At 39.0% G+C, this 23681-nt stretch overlaps 1 protein-coding gene across 1 annotated transcript in view; it reads right to left on the bottom strand.

Moving 5' to 3' along the window:
* LOC139693962 (dopamine receptor 2-like) overlaps positions 1 to 23681 on the bottom strand; it is a 554789-nt gene that overhangs the window by 42083 nt on the left and 489025 nt on the right. The window contains exon 3 of the mRNA XM_071592329.1: positions 2376 to 2460. Coding sequence (XP_071448430.1) covers positions 2376 to 2460 — 85 coding nt within the window. The remainder of the gene's footprint in view (positions 1 to 2375; positions 2461 to 23681) is intronic.

Raw genomic sequence — 23681 nt, 5'->3', positions numbered from 1 at the left:
CCGTAGGTTAAGTGTGACCACGATTGCAGATCGTATTGGCGTGGATAAGATGATAGCGCAAGCCATTACCACTAAAAATTTGCGAAGCAAAAGATCAGGGCTAAACTCGACACGAAAGTCTTGACGGACGACCAAGAGCAGAGCCGAGTATCTGCTTGCAAAGACCTACTGCAACGTCATCGCTTCGATTCCCCAACAGTCCCGACTTGGCACCAACAGACTATTTCCCATTCCCAAAACTGAAACCCTCACTCAAAATACACCACAATGGGGCCCTACGTGCTGTCAAATAAGCTTGCGCATGCAACCTTAAGTACCTTCCGGAATCTCTTTACCAGGGAGCCTTCGAGTCGTAGAAAAGCCGCTGGTAAAAGCGTGACGAAGCTCAAGGGATGTATTTTTCCCGATACTCTTTCTAAAAACCATGTGCCTCAAGTTAATCACATTTTTATTGAAGCTGTGTGACTTTGGCCTTCTATTCCACACATGCTTCAGCTATTTTTCATTTTTCGATCGGTATTAAAATTGATTTAACGATTTCACCCATTGACTAGAGGTTTGAAGTTCGTCACCTGGCGTCTCTGGACAGCAAGACTAGGTGATATTTTGGGTATTTAATTTTCTTCTGAAACCGCAGGCGGCAGAAACATAAACAAGGACCCATTTGCTTGCGAGTGAATATCACTCATCGTAGGTTAGTACCAACCTTCGTCTATCATATCGGACTTTAAGATGTTTACTGCGTATAAATGGGTGATTGTTTAGAGCTTCGTTCTGATTTCTAATCAAGTTTTATCCCAATATGTCTCCAAAAACGAAGGCGAGTGATAATTTGCACATGACATATAATACATGGATAAAAATTCAAATCGACTATGAAAATTTTCTGAACAATTTACGATTTCTTTACAATTTATTTCGTCAGAGTTTATTTATTTCAAAAAATTCTCAGGTCAAGAAAAATATATAGTATACCTATATGGCTTAAGCGGAAAGACAAACAACTTGGGAAATTAATGCCTTAAGCTATGGAATTTCATTTAATAAAAATATAAAATGTCCTTAAATGATAAAAAAGTACTAAGTCTTTATTTGATCTATACACTTTTAATTATTAGTTCATTAGCATTATCCCATTATATTTCATGCCTTGTTTTTTCCCAGATTTAAAAAAAATTAACAGAATCTGACCCTCTAAATGGAAGAAGGGTGGAAAAATTTGTCAAGCGTTGATGGAAGCAGCCGAAGAATTCCCATGTGTTAACTTAAAATTTAGAAGGGATAGATAAACAGCTAACCTTGTTGAATGAAATTTCTATTCGGCATCGAACTGCACTGAATAGCGCCCAGACTGGTGTAATTACGTATGACAACAGAGCGAAATGGAATGAAAAAACAAAGGTGGTCACAAGTATTTACAGGAGAATTTTCGAACGAATGTAAAGCTGATGGATCAAAAATCCATCGCGTCAAAAGACAAATAGCGGCCGTTGCAATTGCATGTGAATAAACACACAATTTGATTTGGTACCATCGGAATTTTGGAATGGAACTGCAGACACGAACCGTAAAGCGGAAATGTGAGTTATTACAGCTTTTTCACACGCGAGGGAACGCGCCAAATTAAATCCCCCGCGGTTCACTTCAATCCGAAACCACTGGAAACAGATGTAATTCTATACCCGGTACATGCGCTTGTTGTTGCTTTAAATTTAGGGATGTATAGGGTATAACTTTAGGATGGCGACCAATAACAATGCTACGAACTCGAAGGAAAAATGTTCTTTGAATCTGGTTGAGAGGTAATGAATTTTAATCAAGCTAAAGAGATTCAATATGGATGACATTGGCAAACTTATTTACCGTAGGAGATCGGTATATTTATTCCAACATTGGCTATCTATTGCAAAAATACAATGTCTACTCCTCAGAAATATTTTTTAAGAACTAAATATAAAAATTTGATCATATTAATTTGGTTACGTGGGGTGTTTTAATTAGTTCTAGACAACAGCTTAATAATAACCATGAATAAAATCATATTTGATGGACCTACGAACGACTTGGTATTTTCCGACGATTTATTATAACTCGCAGGAAGTACTGAAAAATGTTAATACCGACTGCGGCATCTAAAATATTTCATAGATAAACTATATTCAGTACATAACCAACATTTTAAGATTCCGAACCTCCAGTCATCTAATTAAACTTATTCCGCGGTGTGATTAATAACCTTTTGGAGCCAATATTCCGCCTACATTTCTTTTGAATATGCTTAATAAAGAGTTTCGTGTAGATTGGTGATTCAGAGATCAAATTAGTGGAAACGAGATGACTGTTACGAAATGGTAGAATTTCTCTGCCTGACATACCTGGCTAGGCTTCGCCCGCATAGTAGGCCGATGCCTTCTGCGTCTTCTTCGGCGACAGCAAACACAGAGTATTCTTGCGAAGGCGCTGCAAAGTAAAAAAAATATTGATTAGGTAATAATTTTTATTGAAACATTACACACATGAGGTTACATAAAATAAGTCAGTCACATTATCATTAAATGTAGACACTAGTTTAGATTACATTTTAAATCAGAAAGATTAATCAATGTTAGCTTACCAAGGCTCATGGACACTGAAAAAAATAAAGTTACAGTTCTTATTAGGAATTAGTCTTAGATGAAAATAATGTAAAGAAAAAACGTTTCAATAACTGAAAAGGAAGTGGTAATAATATAAAGTAAAAATTACCAGAACTCTTAAAATTATGATAAAATATTTGACCTAATTATCGAAAATAAGTTTCTGATTAATGAAAAGCTCAGTTGGAATTTAAATATTCCAGCTTCACTTTAATATATAATGAATTCAAATAATGAATCCGGTGTTTGCCAATTTTAAATGACACCCGCCCATGAAAATGATCCTCGAAAATTAGCATCAATGATTATACACTTAAATTCAAAGTTTAAGAGAGCGTGTGCCTAAGTAAATAAAAGACATTTTTATTCAAGTCATAAATTGTACTTCTCATTTGATCATAAGCATGAGGGGTCTCGAGTCGTCTTCAGATTTTCATAAAACAAGAGGGAACGAATGACAGACTACACACGTACACATTTTCAGTTTCCAGCTTATGCGGAAGGAACGTTAGAATTTGCGCATATAGGTCTCGGTCCGTCGCTCGTACCCAGAGTCTATGAATAATTTGGAAGATTCTTCAAAGCTGAAAATATTTCATGAAATTAAAGCGATGGAAGGATGAAAACCAGAGAAAAAAAATTACACGAAAAATGTTTGATATATTCCCAATTCCATACATCAACAGCTTGTCAGACTAAATATTCAAGCATCGCAATTACCTCCACCGCGATATACGGTTTTGCTAGGTCCGTGCGCAACTCTTTTGGGTTCCAGGAAAACTTCAAAGGAGTGGAGAAATATACGCTGGTTTCAATGCGCAATCCCCCGAAGTGCAAACGAGATAGGAACTTAAGTGAAAAGAGGGAGAGATAGAGAGAGAGAGAGAGAAATGGAAAAACGAATATTAATCTAAAAGGAAGAAGATACATGGAGTGAAGCGAGGGAATCAAGGATGAGAAGGAATCGGAGTAGATCAATGGGTTCTACTAATAGAAATAGAAGATAAAAATGTATGGGTTTTTCGACTCATACATCGGTTGAATTCGGTTTTCCATTTCCACCACCTAGTACAAAGTTCTCTTACGCCCTAGGGCCCATTTAGCAATGAAAGTCAGTTTAAAAGCTTTTTATTTCGACCATAGAGGCACTTGTGATGAAATCAAATCTGTTGCAACGGTCCAATCATGTATGCTTTTCACAATATAAGTGGTTTAGAATGTTTCATTAACGATTGCATTTAGAGTACTTCCAAATTAAATTTTAACATTGCGAACCGGGTTCTTCATGGTTTTACTTTCTAACTTTCCCCTTATTTTGTCATGGCTCCTCTACTTCTGCCTCTTTGCTTTGTTAATGGATGACTTTCCCAATGTATTCTATATACAATAATGATTAATGCTCGATGTGGTGGAACCGTTCGTTAATGGCAGAAGCAAACACACTAGCTGTTTTTCACTTTTTTAAGTCTTTATCATGTATTTTTTAATCAAACTTTTCATGGGATGCATCATTTTTAAGTTTAAATAATAGTTCCATAATTAATTTATGTTCATTTATTCCGTACAGTTCTTAATACAGCCTTACCTTTATATACGAGGGTCATCCGGAAAGTAGTACCCGTTCGTGAAATAAAGACACAAAAGTAAATATTAACAAGCATAAAAAATTTTATTTGAAAGAGGATACTTTAAACTACTTCTCAACATAATCTCCAAGCAAATTAAGGCATTTGTCACAACGTGTGACAAGTTTCTGTATTCCTGCTGCATAGTCCTTCGCCGCCAGCTCATTGAGATACGCGAGGGACCCATCTTGCACAAATTTTTGCATAATGCAGATGGTGTTTAACAATTTCATGAACAATTGTTCGAGAAACATTGGGAAAATGCTCACAGATGTCATCAATTGTGACGCGCCGATCGTTCCTCACGAATTCGTCAACTGAGCTCACCAGTTGGTCTGTAATGACAGACGGTCTCTCCGAACGCTCATCGTCGTGTGTGTTCCCCCTCCCCATGTTGAAGTTGCGACACCACCACCGAACAGACGACTCGTCCATTACATTGTCTCCATACACCTCCTTTAATTGGCGATGAATATCACATGGGCGAACGTTTCTTGCATTGAGGAATTTAATCACTGCCCTCACTTCACAACTGGCGGCGTTCTCAATTTTTTTAAACATTGTAAACAATCACAGAAACAACACAGGCAATGCTAGCGTCACGCAACTTGGCTCAGAGAAGGCAGACAAGCCACTGAAGCTATCTGACCTCGTCCAGCGGCTACTCGCGTCGTCAGCACTTCATGCGGCACGAACGGGTACTACTTTCCGGATGACCCTCGTACCTTTCCTCTATACTACCTTTTATGATTTTATATTATTGTGATTAATGTGGTTTGTTACCAGTTGGTTGTTTATCAGGTGGTAAAATACATTTAGATTACTTTCATCCATACAATTTCAAACACACACATACAATTATCATTCATGAAATATTTACTTAAAAGGGCTCGAATAGTTCTGCTAATATGTCGTTCCAATCAACGATTCTTTCGTCGAGAAATGAATTATGAAAATATTATTCCTTTGTAACTGGCTTTGTATTGATGGCCAATTCTACCCATAAAATTTGGGTTTCCTTAGGATTTCCTTAGTTCCCCCAAAGCTTTTTCTCCTTTACGTGTATGGAACATTCCACTTCGTTTTCCTAATAGTTTTTCAAGGTTTCCAAGTTTTTTTTAACCATCCTAAATACTTGGTTATATAAGCACCAATAGATTTGCAACCATGCCCATTTGATCTTCAAAAGCCGCATGAAGAACCAGAATTTGAAAATTTTATTTCTTCACTGGTCAATTAATTTATCAATGATAAATTTATCAATGATGAATATCTCCCAACCATCAAGTCGTAATAAAGAAAAATGCCTTCATACAATTATTCCTTTATGCTGTGGTTTTTACATCGAGCGATGTCCGCGCACCACGTCCGCATTCTTGGTTGGGAATAATCTGCATTTATTTTCCGGTAAAATCCTTCAAATCAAAAACTTATTTAAGGAGGGCGGCATCGGGGCGTTTTATCATCTCTCTTCGTCACACAACTCATGTCTTAAGCAAATATTTTCCTTTGAGTTGAATTCTACTTTTTTAACTTTTGCTTAATACAGTCTAACCTTATTCCATTGGTTCAATTATGTCCGTATTTCTTCTCGTTACCTTCTAAAATTCAAATAATGAACTGGAGAAACTAATTCGTTCAATCCCTTGTTCAAATTTTATTTTTACGATTAATGAAATCCTAGAGTCTGATAAATCGGCTGTTTTAGTACAATTGCATTAATATATTAAAAATATATGTATAATATGCCTAAATAATCATCAAAACTGTGGAAATATATATCCATCCGCTGACCAGTCAAAGAGAGCTCATCAGGATCTACCTGTAAATACGTAATGTTTCTTCTGGTAGCTCAATAAGGACAGTCCAATCTTACAGATTTCAACCCATTTATCATCAATTCGCATCGTCTGCACTGATGTTACACGAGGGGTATTTTTCTCACAACCTTGTTTTTTTTGTTGAACACTCCAATTATCCTGCACTTTAAAGTTCGTTTCCGAAACCTTAATTGACATGTGTTGCTCATATATGCATCCCTCCAATGTTTAACTTACCGTCTTCAGTTTGAGTTATAAGTAATACGGTTTATTGTTTAAATATCAGGATATGCATAAGATCAAACAGAAAATAAATAGTCTAAATAGTCATTGTAAACAGAAAATTTTTTCTTTTCATCCAATTATTTAGCATAAGCAGGCATAAAATATTGAAAGAATAGTTACGCAAATTTTTAGTTCTCTCAAGTCATAAGAAATGCCTCTCCAACATACGTTTTTGGGAAATTTTATCGTGAAAATTTGCAAGTTTTAATTTTAAGGCACTGTTGCTAAAATACATACCTATTTTCTAAAGTTAAAAAAAAATTATTATTGAATCGACCAATGTAATTTCAATTCTCAGGTGTGTTTGTCGATCTGAGGTAACTTTTAGGTCTGTATTTATTACTATAATTAATTGTCATATGAACGTGCATGAAATATTTTTAAGGTCTCACCTGATTGAGATATAATAATGTAAGGCTAACTTTTAAATTTATGTTTACAATAAATGTTAATAGAATACATATACATCTTAACTTTAAAATAAGACATAAATATAAATATATATCTTTTAAAATATATATATATATATACATAAATATAAATATATATCTTTTAAATAATAAAAATATTAGAGGATACCCTGATTCTCTCCTCCATAAAAAAATACTTAAACATTCCTACACCCCCAAGCCTGCCCCAACCACAGACTCCCAGCCTCTCTCAATCTGTACTACCTACTTCCCAGGCATTCAGTCTCTCAAATTCATCCTCAAAGAACTATTCCCCATCCTCAAAAATCACAACACTTCCTCCAACCTTCTTCCCAAATGCCCCTCTGTCACCTTCAAACGTCCCGCCAACCTAGCAGATATCCTCAAATCCACCAGGCCGCTCTCAAAATCCCCTCACACCCCCAGAGGCATACCCACTCCATGTCTCGAGCAAGATGCAAAACCTGCCCTATTTTCACCACTCCACCCCACTCCATCCCACCATTTAACTCTCTCCCGCCCTTCCCCTATTCCTCTTGCACTTCCAAGAATATTGTTTATCTTCTTACCTGTAAACTCTGCCCGTCCTTTTACATAGGCCAATGTTCCACACCACTTAACATTAGGATTAATAACCACCGCCCCTCGTGCAATCCCTTCTCCCCGTCCGCGGGTCTCCCCATCCCTAAACATGCTTCCCATCATAATACCCCTTTCAACCAGTGTTACAATGTTTCCGTCCTAGCGTCCCTTCCCACATCCGATAACCCTATAGAATTAAAAACTCTTGAAATGGCATTCATTTACATCTGTATGGCCTATCAGCATCCGGGCCTGAATGTCGTTCACTGATGGGAATGGCCAAAATTTGTTACTTTGTGGAAGCAAAGCATATCGGGGGGTGGACACTGTGTTTTTCCGAATGAGTTTTGGTGTACGTGGCCTTTGTTTTGACTTGCGAGGTCTTGATCAATACTTTGTAGGTTGAAACCTGGGTCTCGTATGTTGCAGTAGTTGCGGTGAGCATGTTGCTCTATTTTCCGATTTTGTTTCATTTCCAACCCCTCCCTCTCCCTTTCCTCTCCCCAATCATTCCTCTCACCCCTCCTTCGCCTCCCGTTCTCCCCTTCCCCTGGCCCCCTTCCCTTTCTCTCGCACCCCTCACCTCAACAATTCCAGCAGTCATTACTTCTATATCTTCAGATGAAGACGGATTGTTTCCGTCGAAATATCAAGAAATAATGTGTGAGTGTTCTTCTTTTTTGTGTTTCTATATTGTGTGTTACTGTGTATTGTACTATTTGGCACTTCCGTGTTACGTCGACGAGAGCATATATATATATATATATATATATATATATATATATATATATATATATATATATATATATATATATATATATATATATATATAGACCATACGCAAGGTCCGTGGTTAAAATTACGCCCCATAAAAGTTTTTTCCGGTTGTGGTCCGCATCCTCCCACTTTACCCACCAATCCTGTGTCTTTCTGTCCCTTTTCATTAAAAATATATGTATATATATATGTATAATATATATAATCCCTTAATGCCCTTTCTATCTCATCGTCGGGTATGCCTGGACCTAAGCTAATCTAATTTTCCATATCTAACTTTGTTGGTCGAAATTCTTTACTATACAGTTCTTCTAAATATTCCATCCATCTCTCTTTGATCTTTCCTGCATCAACTATTATGTTACCCGCTTTATCTCTAACTGTTAGCATAGATCTTCCTTTCTTATTTCCCGATAAAGATTTGACTTTGCCGTTCAGCGCACCAATTTCACCCTTCCTCTGCAGACTTTCCATATCCTCGCACTGCGTCTTCCACCATGCTTCTTTTGCTTTATTTGTTGCCCGCCTCAATTTATTGTTTAATTCTTTGTACTTCATTTTGCTTATCTCTATATTTACATTCTTCCATTTTCGCCGCTCATCCATCTTTATAATCGTCTCATCCATGACCCATGGTTTCCTAGTCCTTTTAGCGTTAAAGGTTCCAATAGTATCTTTTGCGGCTTTAGATAGTCCTTTCTTGATACTTTCCCATTTTTATTCAATGGTACTTGGGTCTTTACCATCCTCCATGATTTCCTCCATAACCTGTTTGTACTCCTTCCTTTTCAAAACATTTAATATTTCTACATTCCATTTTCTAACCCGCCGCCCCTGCCTTATCTTTTTGAAACGGACGCTACATTTCATAACAACTAAATTGTGGTCAGAGTCCACCTCCGCTCCCAGGAAGCTGTGCGAATTTATCACACTGTTCCTAAACCTGTGTTGAACCAGAATATAATCTAGCTGATACCTTTCTGAGTCACCTGGCATTTTCCATGTATACCTGCGTCTTTTGTGGTGTCTAAACCAAGTGTTGGTGATGACTAACCCCTGTCTCCTGCAGAATTCAATTGCTTCCTTCCCGCGGTCATTCCTCGTGCCGAAACCGTAGTCCCCCACCCCATCACCATCTCTTCCTTCGCCTACCGTCGTATTCCAATCCCCCACCACTATTAAATGTTTCCCTGCGGGAACACACGCGATTATGTCCTCTAACTGATCCTATATCCTATCGACCTCTTCCTCTGTTTGGTTGCTCGGTGGCATGTATACCTGAATAATAACCAAGTTCGTCGGCTCCGCTTTTATCTCTACTAGTAATATTCTATCCGTTACCTGTTCTATGTTGATTACGCTTCTTCCTGCCTCTTCATTTAATACTATGGCAACCCCTCGTTGGCTCTCGTCACCCATCTGTATATTATTCTATAATTATCACTCTAGGAATCCCCGCTTTCCTTCCATCTCACCTCGCAAAGACCTAAAATATCTATATTTCCCCTTTCCATCTCACGCTTAACATTCTCCTATTTCCCTGTCCTCATCATTGTCCTAACATAACTGATATACGTAGATTTTTAAAACAAAGAAAGGACACTCACATATGTAGTTTTGACGTTTAGACGGCATGGCCGTCATCATCAGAATGCCGTTCTCGGGAGAAGAGCGGAGAGGATGAGTGTGGGGAGCGATTAGGGTAGGAAAGGTAAGGGACGAATACGAAACGGGCAAGATGGTTGGGAGGGGATATATAGTGGGTCACTGGATGGATTCAGTGGGCTTGATTAAGTCCGGGAGGTTTTAATGACTAGCGCTCCCAGATGTGTGCCACCTCGCGTGTTCTCAACTCTATGCTACTTTGAAATTTGGATATGGTTTCAATCACCGAAACAGAGAAGCAGCCATCCATAGTTTGGCTGTGGGAAGCAGTGTAAGTAGGGATGGAAAAATTGAGGAAGATGGGAGATTTATTGGAATAGCGGTGGTTATTCTTCCTCAGGTCAGTTGATGATCATGGATCTTGCGACTCATCTCCAATGATAAGTAATAGTTCCAGAAGTCGGACTGTGCTTGGTTACAGATTCCTAAATATGAAGAACCGTGATAAAATATCCATTATCCGACGTGCTAATAACAGTAACGAGAGCGTGTGCGCGATATGAAGAACTAGGTTTTGGCCCCTGGTCTCTTAGGTAACGTGATGATAACAGGTCATTATTCTAAGAGGTAGATAGTATCACTGAATGAAGAAGATAATACACGGTGAACAAAGAACAGTTTACGCGTGGGACGATACCACGAGAGATGTAATGCTTATCCATGACCGATCAAAACTTCCCTTTTAGTGGTAGATTACCTGCGATGATTTTGACGTTCGCATTTTGTCAATAAAGGTAATGCGTGTTGAGCTCACATATTTTTATGGAAATATTCATTTGACTTTGGAAATGTAAAAACTATATCTCTGATACAGTAATTGAAACTGTATTTTCCCCTTCCTTACGAGTTTCAACAAAAAACATATTATGGTGATAAAGCATTAATCCAAGAAGGTTATAAAATAGATAATCTTACTTCTATTGGTTTCAGGAGTCTATATAAATGGTTTACTTACTGTAGCTGCCTATCTGAAGTTCCTTAATGACGATCTTAAGGCTAATTTCAAAGAAAAAACACGAATTCCCTCTCTATCACACCTTTATGAATGCAAAATCGTCCCAGCACCTATAATGCGATTTAAACTAACGCCTTCGGGCGGTTGCCGTAACCTGGAAAGACGAAAACGAAAATTCACGACTCATTACAGCTCAAAAAAAGTGTGAGAGAGAAGGTGGAGGTTAAAAATTAACTTGGGAGTCTATTTCGAATGTAATCTTGGAGACAAGTCTCAAATTTGAAACCTTCGGAGGAGTGGAGCGAGACCAAAGATGAGGATGCGGTGTATGAGAACTGAGCTAGCGAAAGCACTTTGGTGCACCCGGACTCGGCTTTAAGGACGAGGGAGAGAACGTAATGAACGAGGAGAAAAATAAGTCGGTTTTCGAAAAGACGAGGGTGAAGTGGAATGGAGGGAAATGAACACCGAGTCAGAAGTTTCATATCTCGTGGAACGAAACCGCAAAAAGATGTCGACTCGCACTCAAAAAGCGCTTTTATTTATTTTCAACCCCCTCCCCCCCGGTGAGCAATAAGTAAGCCGTTCCTTCACGAGAAATTCTGAGAGCGGTTGGGGGGGCGGGGGGGAGAGCAAGGGGCGAGGAGGTAGGGGTGGAAGGATCGTGATGAGACAGATGGAGTTAGAGCACACCATGAGATGACTTTTTTGGGATAACTCTCAGCGTTTGAGCTTGCTCCTCGAAAGGAAGGTGGGGTCGAGAAAATTCCCGACGGAGTCGACAAGAGCTTTAGCGGACGAGTGGGTGTGTGGGGATAATTAGGTGCGGTGGGCAAGATTGAAAGTTTTGGGATTTCGGAGGACGGAAGGGTGAGGAAGGGGACACACGGGGACGTATGAGGACGGCACGTGGCAATCACCAGGGAATAGATCACCAGCCGCGATGCAGTAGTCCCAGAAAAACTCGTTGGATGAAAATAAATAAACCAAGCGAGTATGGGAAACTGAAAAAAAGCAAGAAAAATGCCCTCGTGCGGAAGACGGCATAAATCCCAGCCGGCCATAAAATCACGGGAGCGCAATGCGCGAGTTGCCTCGGTACGTGTCATCACCCGATGTGGGACGGATGAGACCGAGCAATGCTGGTGTCAACCCTGCAGAGGTGATTCCCCTCAACCCGTAAGCTGCTGGAAATCTAATTGCCTAAGCAGAGTCAGCGGATCCTCGGCAGCGCGTATTTATTTACATGTGCGCTTAAAATATTTGAAGGCTGCTTTTGACGGATGCCTGGTCGGCCCTGCGGAGGAATCACTTACGGAGAGGGAAGGGAAGACTTCAAGTCGAAGTACATATTTTACATAAATGAGAAATATTCTGCACCATTAGGCTGTCTTATATATATATATATATATATATATAAATAAGTATTTATTGGTGTTTCTTCTATAATTGATTTAAAACTACGATATAATTTTTCCCCGGTAAAACAATCATGCAGTTTCAATTAAATTTGAAAATAAAAAATCCGGAAAAATGACGTTTGCGATAAAAAAATCAAAGTTTTTCACCAGCACCGGATTCAAATTTTTTCTTTCCGGTACGTCAAAGAAAACTGCCTCTGAACTACATGATGATAATGCTAAAACGTCTTTATTGGGGCGCAACTGAGACTGCGTTGTCCCTTCTTCCTTCTAACTTTCCTACAGTGATAGAGATCGGAAACGATGATTTTTAGTTTTATCCTATTTGTGATTTTCCTCAGAATGAATTTTCGAGCTGGATTTAATGTATTTTTTACCTGTTGACCACTTCGTTCTTCATGCTCTCAAAGATAACAGCAAAATGATACAAGGCGCTTCCCTACGTCCTGTCCCACAAGCTGGGATATTTATGAGCGAGGTTATCAAGGAAAAAGTTCTCCCGGGTTATCAAAGAAAAAGTTCTCCCGGAGCTAGCGTACAACTTGTGGATCCTGGAACATTGCATAGTACCCACAATCTCAATTTATTTGCGTGAATGGGAATCTGATGAAACAAAATTTAATATATAAATCATATATTTTATTGTTCTCATCAGACGCAAATCACGGTAAACACAAAAGCTAAAGGGAATTAAAAAATTAAACGCAAAAGCTGTATAAATTAAGGTGACAATATCCTGCGGGAGCTGTTAATCCTGCTCAAAAATTTAGTCTCGTCCATAGAAAAATATCCAGGGTAAAATGTTTCTGAGATAATTTTCTGTAGACGTTAGCATAATTTCTGAGCAGCCTAAAACCTTTAAACAAACCTTTAATCACCCTTTCTCTTTAAACATACTGATACACTCCTTTTGGAGAGTTTGAGGTAAAAAATAATACTTGAATTTTAAAACGCTTTACATGTTTCCACAATAAATTTAGCATATAACAAGACCATTTCGATGAATTTAGAGGATGAAAATGTATCGACTGGTAACTCGTCGAAACAGACCGTGTTTTATATAAAATTAATTGCGAAAATATAAGAAAATTTAAAAAAAGGAAGATTTAATTTTTAGTTCTATCATTGTCATGAATACCACCATCTCTTGTTCTCGATCGACCATAAAATCATACAGGTAGGTAAGTATGAGCTGGAGGAAATGTACGTAATGCGATCACGCTGATTCTGAGGGAATAATTATGTTCTCATATTGGTAGGCAAGAATACAATGAAAAGTAAATGAAAATAAACTATCGTGCAAACTAGCAGGGGAATTTTTCTTCCACGCACATTCATGATAATAAAACTGGAAAATATTAGGCATGAGCATTAAAACTATCTAGATGCTACGTAATTTTATTCCCTGCTTCATGGCAAAAAGAAATTTCCCTCAATGACTAGTAAAGTGCCATCTCCTGCCGTTAATGGCTTACAGTGCAATATAGTTGTAGATATAAGTCCTTGCACATAGTAGATGCAAGTCCTTGCATTTTTTTGTGGAAAGTAGTACTCATTGTTTCGTAGAGCTCGTATTTTATCCGTCTGCACAAATTGTCTCACAGTTCCTAAACAACAGCTAGGGACAGCTGAAATGAGAACTAATGTTAAACAAATAAGCGAATTTGCATTAAGTAAGTGAATAACAAATAAATAACTATAAATTTTGCGCTATCATAAATATGCAAGCAAACACCGTGTTATGATACTGTCAAGCATAAGGGGTATTTATAAAAAGAACCGTTCAAATCAGAAGATCCGCAAGTGATGGTTTACTTCATGATAACCACAAGTGAGGCACAGACTCAAAAAATCCAATCAAAAAGTTAACTCTTCCATCGAAAAATCATGAAAATCATAAAAATAAAACAATCACTAGATCCCGGGTGATCCCAGTGCCGATACCTGTACAGAGGAGTTAACGTGGCCGACGAACTCCAAGCATTGGGATCATTTATAGTGCTAGGGCGAGCGTGAAGGAGCAACTCGAATCAAGGGTACTCCCAGAGGAAAAATAGAGCTGGGAGCCTCAATTGGGACTATATAGTCCTAAAGGCACATGTGTGTGTGTGTGTGTTTCTGCAGATAGATTGGCTGAGGGAAACAAGAGGAACCTCTTTTCCAGGAAACAACGATCCCAAAAAAATAACTAAGGAAGATTTTGGGGTAGAAGAAGGGGACGGCGGAGCGTAAAGGGCGAAGAAAGTTTCAGCTGCGGGTGGAGGAGGAAGGGAAGGACAGGATGGGACGGAGAAGGGCCCGCGGTGCAGGGGGGCAGGAGACGTTAGGGTTAACGGAGCAAAATTTCCTCAGGATGGAACGCGAAATATACGGATGAGGAGAAGATAAGAATAATGGTATTTTTGGCAACCCATGGGAATTAGGTCCATCGAAGTCTGTACTGAGCATCAACAAATGCTTTTCGAGTCACATAAAAATAGTGACGAACTTTCCTGATGAGTACGTAAATACAATGTAAAAGCACGTAATTATATTACTTATACCCAATTGCTCCTTTGGAATTGATTGTACATTACTTGGACGCATATGGATTCATATCCAAAGCCAAGATCACATGCGTTTTACAATTTTCGAAACCGGTATATTACCTTAAAAAATGCAGGTTACATAAACTGTCGTACTCAGCAATAAACATACAAGTATTAATAATAATCGCTGTGTAAATATAGGTATTCTTAGTTCAATAGTTTCAGCCTCAACTTTGTGGAAGTTCATTTTAATAAATGAAAAAGAAACACTTTGTTCCAATCCACCACTTTGTGGTGGATTGGAACACAGTGTGGATCCACACAAAGTGGTGGATTGGAACAAGTGTTTCTTTTTTATTTATAGGTATTCTTCATAATTATGTTTTCGAGGAGCAACCAATATTAATTATATTGGGTTTGAAAATCAAAACTGCAATAAATTTTATGTAGGATTTTCGCAAGAATTAAGGTCAATTTTTGTAAACCAATAGGCGTTAAAATAAGGTTTCGACAAGTTGTTGATTCGAGAGGGGCTTTTAACGTTCAAGAAAATATTTCCTAAGAGTCAAAGGCACGAAGTCACTCATAGATGGGGAAGAGGCGGAGAGAGAGAAAAAGATGAGGGGTTGTGCAGAATTCGGGAGTTGTAAGAGGAGATGAAGCAAGAGGGAAGCAAGTGACAGCGGCGAGGGCTACAACGAGGCCTCTGTCGATTCGATTGCCGGAGCTAAACTAATTTTTGAGAGCTCAGCGAGTTGAAGGTGGAATTGGATCTAAAGGTGAAATGGCACATGCCCACGGAGGGTGTTCGTCCTGCGCTCATAACGGTGGTATTCGAAGAGGCGAGTGCAATGAAGCGTGTGGGGAAGGATATCAGGGGGGAGGAGGAAGGGAACGAGGAAAAGGGGGGAATCTGTGGAAGCACCTGGTGGGGGATTAGAAAGGTGAAGGGGCGACTGAGGACACGACGAGCTGACATTGTGCAAGAATAAAAAAGAAGACGACCTTTATCGGACATTAAATTTTGAAGTGGAAATGGGTTGCAAGTCCTCAAGTATTTTATTCATTGGACTATCTTTTGTGGACCATACATTTTACGCGGAGGGGGAGCAAGAGAGGACATTAATTCAGGTCATACTGGGAAGTATTTTAATTTTTTATTCAAGAATATAATATGATTAAGTATAATGTATCCAATTCCACTCAACTTGTATTATCTCATTCTCTTTCATCAAAAATATGCCAAAATTATGCAATGCAGAAATTACACATTTTTCGTGCCTTTTTATTGCTAATCAATAGTTTCTTTGCGTCAAATCAGCAGACGTTTGGAAAATTTAAGCTGCAATGGAGCATCTGGGTGGACTGGGAAAGGGTGAAAGATGGGTGTATCAAAAATTCATTCAGATACCTTTCCAGTTCGGAGAAAACGCCTTTACAAAATAGGACCTACATCCAACTCTGAACAGGTATTCAAAGTGCTTAGTTTTGAAAAGCATTCACGAGGACAGTGGAACATTTGGGGTTATGGGAAACAACTTCTCTCTTGTAGAATGCATGACTTTAGTTAGTCATGGTAATCGCCTATGGCTTGGCTCTTGGGAATTTTAAAGCTTTCATTTGGAAAATGGGGATAAATGGAGAACCAAGTGTTCGCAGAAAACAATGTGCTAAAGGAACGGACTCCGCCATCTGAACGAAGTAGGAATGAGAAATGCAAAGGGAATAAGTATCAACATTCTTCGCCATGACGACAGTACGAGTACTACTTAAATTGTGAAAATAAGCTACTCTACAGACTTGCTACTGTATGTCAAATGAAATTTCTCACAATGAACGGTGGGTGGACAAACTTTGACCAATCAAGAAACAAGGAGAGTATTTTGTCCCCAGAGAGAAGAAAAGACCGCAGTAAAACTAAACTCTTAATTAAACTGGAAATACCTACGCAGCTACGTCGGTGGATATTCCTTAAAAATCTGCTGACAAGTTTATCGAAATGTTTCCCTACCGTCTAAGGAAGGAGGCATTGGGGAAGAGAGAAGCTATGTTGGAATTTTCGACGGAACGGAAGAGGTGCGGACGTGGATGGAAGTTGTCGGCCGGTGGAAAATGAGGGGAAAGGTAAAAGGACAAAATAAAAGTTGCCACATTGCCAGAGCTTATTCCGTCGTGACTCGGCGAAAACCAGATGGCTAAAAATGGGACGTACGAGTACATGTGCGAGGCGGCTCCAAGGGGAAAAATTCGAACACTCTATCTATTAATGGCGGCAAAGGTGATTCACTACGCCTGAAAGAGATCATTTATATAAGAAATTAGGCGGTTCAATTGAAAAAATTAAAAGGAATATGCAGATATTATCTGGTCTCGAAGAGAGAAGTCCGGACTGAACTCTTAAGCCCGATCCAGTGCACTTAACCGTTTTTTTATCTTTACTTTATTCAAGTATAAAACTTAAACTTTATCGAAGCCCTACAGTACAAGGAGATACAAGGCTACCGTACTCGAAGGATCTGGGATCGAATCCAAGAGTAAGCAGATAATTTCAGTGGTATCCTGATCTCGACTTGAACTGCTTAGAAGAGAGCACTTTGAGTGAGTACGTCGGATACTCGCAGGACGTTAAACTGCGGACCCCTTAACTCCTTTGGTACAGAGTAGGCTAATGCCGACGCCGGGTTTTTCTCCACCCTTCCTCATTTTCCATCAATCTATTCCTATGGCGCAAATGACCTCAGCTGTCGGTCGCCTCCGCTTAAACTCTTTCTACCTACACTGCAAGATTTGTATAAAATGTATCGGGAAATGTTCGGAAAAATAGATTTATTTCAGATAATGCCTCAAGATTTTTCGAAGTACATCCCTTGAGCGTCGATACACTTTTGCCGCTGACTTTTTCACGGCTCGAAGGTTCACTGGTAGGCGGATTCCGGAAGATCCTTATGGGTACGCGTGCAAGCTTCTTTGATAGTTTTTAGGGTCACATGGTGATGTCCTTCGAGGGTGACTTTAACTTTTGGGAATAGGAATTAGTCTGCTGGTACCATGGTTGGGGAATCATCATGATTCCGCTTTTCGTCAGGTAGTCGGTTACCTTAAAGCAGGTGTGGCTAGGCGCACTGGGTGTCTGAGTGGGTTCAGTGCATATCTTTTGCATCACTAAAGTTTTAGTGATATGGTGTGCACTGTCATCCTATCGATGCCAGTACAATCTGCGATCATGCGTGCACTTAACCGACGGTATGAATTCAGCATTTAGCGCACAGTTGCACGTCGTCGTCGGTTCTTGACATTTTAAAGAGCTTGTCCCACTTGAAAACTGCTGTTCGTGACATAATTTCATCCTTAAACATTTGGCAAATCATGCCCAACATCTTCGTGTCCGATTCCTCCAGGCCAACACAAAATTTGATGGCTTTTGCTGTGTAATCGTTCGATGCATTTTGCGCTAGCACAGAGTCGCTCAAAAAGGATTCACAGCAAACACGATCTAACCCAATAAAACGCTCGCAGGCGATTAGCGCTTTGCGCGTGTTAGAGGTCAGATCCCCAACCACCAAGCCTGCGCGGTGCGAGTGCGCTACAACGCTCAGTCTCGTGAGGAAAAAAATGTTGCCGATACTTTTTATCCAAACCATGTAAATTAGGAGAATATACGTACCACGCGTGTAAAATGAGATAAAGACAATGATTAACAGATCTGATGACTAGTTTCTTCAACATAAATATTAGCTCTAAGGGAAAAAGTGGATTGTTTGATTTATTTATGCTCGCACCGGACTAACGCATCGATTGGGCAAGTTTAATGGTCGTCGAGGAGAGTGAACTACTCAAATTAGAATTCTGCTACGGTATGATATGATTGCAAAAGGACCTCTAAAAACTCAATTGCTGTTAAGAATTCTTCACAAACTTAAAAATGTTGTTACTTTCATGTAAATCGCGATAAAGTTTCACAGAAATTTGACGATGACTAATAAAATCCATAAAAATGCGGACGTGAATTGTTAAATAACTATAAATGGTTAAATTTCAGCCAGCAGTCAAGAAAACCAATCACATTAAGAATCGTATTAAAATGTTTAAATTAAAATCTTCATCGACGGTATATTTTTTTTCTCTCCGTCGCATATTTGATGCCTTATTCATAACCTTTGTATACATTTAATATTTATCTACAACAAAATTAGCTCGTTGTAACATATAACGTAGGAAAAGGCGCTTTGATAAGTCAGACAATAGTTATAATGGTCATATGTCTATGAATGAATCGAACAAAAATTTTATACTCTGCACGTTATATTTATACCAATTAAAAACCGACGAACAATTTATATATATATATATATAGACAAATAAGTCTTGGCCACATTACGAACACGAAGGTCACCATTTGATAAAAAAAATAAAAATGTGAAGAAATAAACAGTGCCAGCTGGGAACAAATGCCGGTTTTAATCCAATTTCCCCCGCAATTCACCCTCCATCCTAACCACTTTAAGCACCCACACTTCCCGCCATTCCATCCCGACAACCTATAAACTAAAGAAACTCTTGATTAATTCGCCTCTTGCCCAACTTCCTTCTAGCCTTCCAATGAAAAAAATACGACAGCTCTTCACATTGCCTGGAGCATTTTTTCTGCTCATGGTTGAAGGCGATTGATTTTAGCCAGACAGTATAAATATACTGTATAATATAGAGTATAAATAAACTGTGTCGTCATGGGCCAAGACACCGAGTGCTTCGTCACTAAAATGGCAGAGGTTGTTCTTGGGATATCATACTGGTTTTGGATACTTATTGCTTGGGTATTTCTGCTGGAAAAAAATAATTTATAAATACTTGATCATGTTCAGTACTGAAAATGCTAACCAAGTTTTACGTCAATCTGATAGCTAATTTCTGAGATACTGAACTCTACCTCCTAGAAAAGCAGTCGTGTAAGAGAGACAACTAAAATTTACGAGAGCTATTAGGTGTTATTTTGCACATATATCGCAAATGCTAAGCTATTTGAAATGGAAACATTAAATGCGTGACTATTTCATTCACAGCAAACCGGTGCATGCATTATCTCTTCGATTCTAGGCACCCTATTACAAATAATAAATAGGACTTTTCTGCGTTCCCATTAACGCCGTGAATCATGCAGGCGCATGAACCAAGATAAAATTTGTATGAATTTATCATTGCGTGTCGCGAGTTAAAAAAATATTCTTAATTTAGGGCGTGATAGTCATTTTCGAGACATTCGAGGGTGCTCATACACACACACACACAGAAGCGCAAGTTCATGAATACGTATTTTGCAGAGAGGAAATCAGGGGACGGACGTCAGTCGCTGAGGGAGCGGATGTGGTGAGTGGGAGGAGGGTGAGGGGCCTAAAGGGAAGGACGGGATGAGGGACACATGTGGGGTCAGGAGAAGGGGGGGAGTCGTTGAAGGGGAGGAGGGAGCAGTCGCTTAACTTAGCAACGCCCCCGAGTATTGGTAACAACGCGGAACTTGAATTCGATTGTGGCTGGCTCGCCTTATATCTTCATCCTCTCCGACCTCTAACCCCCGGCCCCTTGGGGGTAAAATTCCCGAATTCCCAGCCTCCGTTATGATTCTTGACTCTGAGAGAAATAGGTAGGGAAAGGGGGTAAAAGAGGGAAATAAAAAACATTTTACTCACTCTCTCTCTCCATGTATACCCGTGTGTGTGTTTAGATATTACTCGTATATATATATATATATATATATATATATATATATATATATATATATATATATATATATATATATATATATATATATATGGACGCAACTACCAAATACATATTTTGTGACTCCTAATAATACACAATCCAGCAACCTACTCCACATAAGGTCCCTCTTCATCTCTGAGTACTTCATTCCTCCTTTACACCTCTCCAATATCCCTATCCTATTCCTACCCTTTCCTCGTTTGCCTGACATTCTCCCCTCCATTACAGTCTTCAACATCCCACTGCCGATCAATAATCCCTTCATCCATTTTTCCTGCCTCCATAGGATTTATCCTATGGCACCTTTCAAAAGCCTCCAATCTACTTCTATTATCCTGCTTCAACGACCACGTTTCCGCACCGTACATAGCTACGCTCCATATCAAAGTTTTTACGAGTCTTTTCTTAACATCCTTACTCAACGTCCCCGTCATCAACTCCCTCTTCATTGTGAAATCCTCTTTGCCTAGCGCAATTCTTCTTCTTACGCCCCTACAATTTTGACCGTGTTGGTTCAAAACACTTCCGAGATACGTTAACTGTTCTACCTGCTCTAGTTCTTGCTCTCTTGTTTTGATGTTAAGCTTAGCCTCTTTATCTCTGAAAAATTGCATGAGTTTTCTTCGATTAATATTGATTCTAATCCCATATCGATGGCAATCAGTTTCCAATTCACTCGGCAATGCTTGAAGCCGAGCAGGCTGACTGACAAATCCGCACTTTATCATTAGCAAACTTAACTGATTTTACGGATTCCACTCCGAAATTCATTCCTACCCCAGTTCTTCCCATGCCTCTTTGATCATATCCTCCACATATAAATTGAACAGTACCAGTGACATTGGACAGCCCTACCTTATACCTCTTCCTAAGGCTGCCCATCCGAACTCTCCGTTCTCCACTCGCACCTGAGCAGTATGAGACATGTAGAGGTTGCACATTGGCCTCCTGTCCCTCCAGTCTATTTCTATTTTCTGCAATATACTAAAGAGTTTTTCCCAATTGACTATATTAAATGCCTTTTAAAAATTTATGAAACAGGCAACTACGTCCCGATTGTATTCTATATTCCTCTCGAATAGTGTTCTCATTACTGCAGTGGCATTGTGCGTGCCTCTCCCTTTCCTAAACTCAAACTGAGCATCCACTAAATAAGAATTTGCCCTGCTCTCTATCCTTTTGTTGATGATCCTGAGAACCACACAATATATATATATATATATATATATATATATATATATATATATATATATATATATGTGTATATATATATGTGTATATATATATATTGTGCGGTGTATGTTTCTATAGATATATATGTAAGTGTGTTCTCCATTACTATTATTATAGGAAATCTACCTGTTGGGGTAGGTTTTGGATGGATACAACAACCAAATAATTCTCGTCTCACCCAACAAAACAGCCAATATCCTGCTCTGCAACAAGCCCCTCTTGATATATATATATATATATATATATATATATATATACACATACACCATATATGTACCATATATATATATATATATATATATATATATATATATATATATATATATATATATATATATATATATATATATATATATATATACACATACACCATATATGTACCATATATATATATATATATATATATATATATATATATATATATCTATATGCATATACACGCACGTAAAAACCATAGACACAGTAATCAATCCGAAGGTCGGTTTGGTAGGTGATGGTAGTGTTCACCCAGTACTAAGCCCGACGGCGTGTGAAATTGACACATCAGGTTAGGGGGGCCTGTTCCTTTCCCTGTGCCGGTTATGTTTTCCCAGGAATATCTGGTATCCGAAAAATCACATTGGTTTGGTGGAGCTGAGGGTACCCAGAGAGTCTGGCCCGGAAATCGCACCCGGACCCTCCGATCAGTAGTCCAACGCTCTACCCCTGGAGTACCGCCACCCATATATGTATATAAATAAATAAATAAATAAATATATATTTATATATATATTTTACCGCAGACTAAGCGAATTTGCTACGAAGGGATTTACGAGTTGCCTTTTCCTCAGCACCACGCTGCCGCGTTTTTCTTTTCCCTCCATGTCCTGGAAACATGAAGGGCAGTAATTGTGTCATCCATAATGAATGAGGGTCGGACGTTAGGCGGACCCTTTTTATTTCAACGCTTTCGTAAAGGTCTATCGGACTCTGCGATGTCAACGAATTTCGGCGGTTTTGAACTGAAGTTTGTCCCTTTCATGCGGCGAGGTCTTTTCGAAGATTCTGAGCGCAAAAGCGCGAGAAGGTGGCGTGTTATTAGGTAACAGAGAGCAGCCATCACGTGAGAAGCATTCGTCGTCAGAGTGAGGCAGCCAGAGGATTTGGGAGGGGTCAGGAATGGCCATGCAGACTACGAAGGCGTTCGGACATGCAGCCTGCACGGCTATCCATTAGTTTTTTCCGCATTGTACATCTACATCCACCCGAAGTGGCTAAGGGATGGGGAACGACAGTATTTGAATTACAGTCACGCAACAGTAAACTGGTAGCATCGTTTTTATTAATTTTGCTTCCCACCGGGTATTTCAATTTAAAAAAAAACCCACCGCAATGAAATGAATGGCAACATGGAGTCTGTTCTTTATGCAGCCATCAAACCTACTTTGATTGGATCGAAACAGTTTTCGTTGCTAAGGCTTAATTTTATACATAATAAACAAGAAAATGTATTAAAATTCAAATAAACTGCGTAAAATACCATAAAGTTAGTTTTACTGGAGTCAACCCACAGATACTAGAATTTTACAGCGTAAAAAACATTTCTTATCCCAGGGATCCTGTCTCCATGAGTCAAGGTGAATGAGTTTTACACTTTGGAATTCAAGCGAAACATACGCGTTTCTAGCGGACTTATGAAACGTACCTCCGTATTGTTCTTCTAATTCTGGACCTGACTTTTCCAAACCTCGAAAACCCGTGAAGAAATAGGATTCGTCTGCATTACGTTATCATTATATATTTCCTTCGTACGGTGAAGCCCGTCATCCGATTGTTACAAAACCAGCTCGCAGTACATAAAGCTTTGCCAAAAAAATTATGTGAACATAATTAATTATTATATAAGTATCAACAATACTCATTTTTATTTAAAGAAAAGAATTGCAGAATGGGTTTCTTTCTAGATCCTAGTCTCACAAGGACTCGA

This window comes from Hetaerina americana, unplaced genomic scaffold (genome assembly GCF_022747635.1).
Source record: "Hetaerina americana unplaced genomic scaffold, ioHetAmer1.1.p SCAF_5, whole genome shotgun sequence".
Lineage (NCBI taxonomy): Eukaryota > Metazoa > Arthropoda > Insecta > Odonata > Calopterygidae > Hetaerina > Hetaerina americana.
Note: the sequence above shows the minus strand (reverse complement) of the source record. Positions and strands in the feature narration are given on the sequence as shown.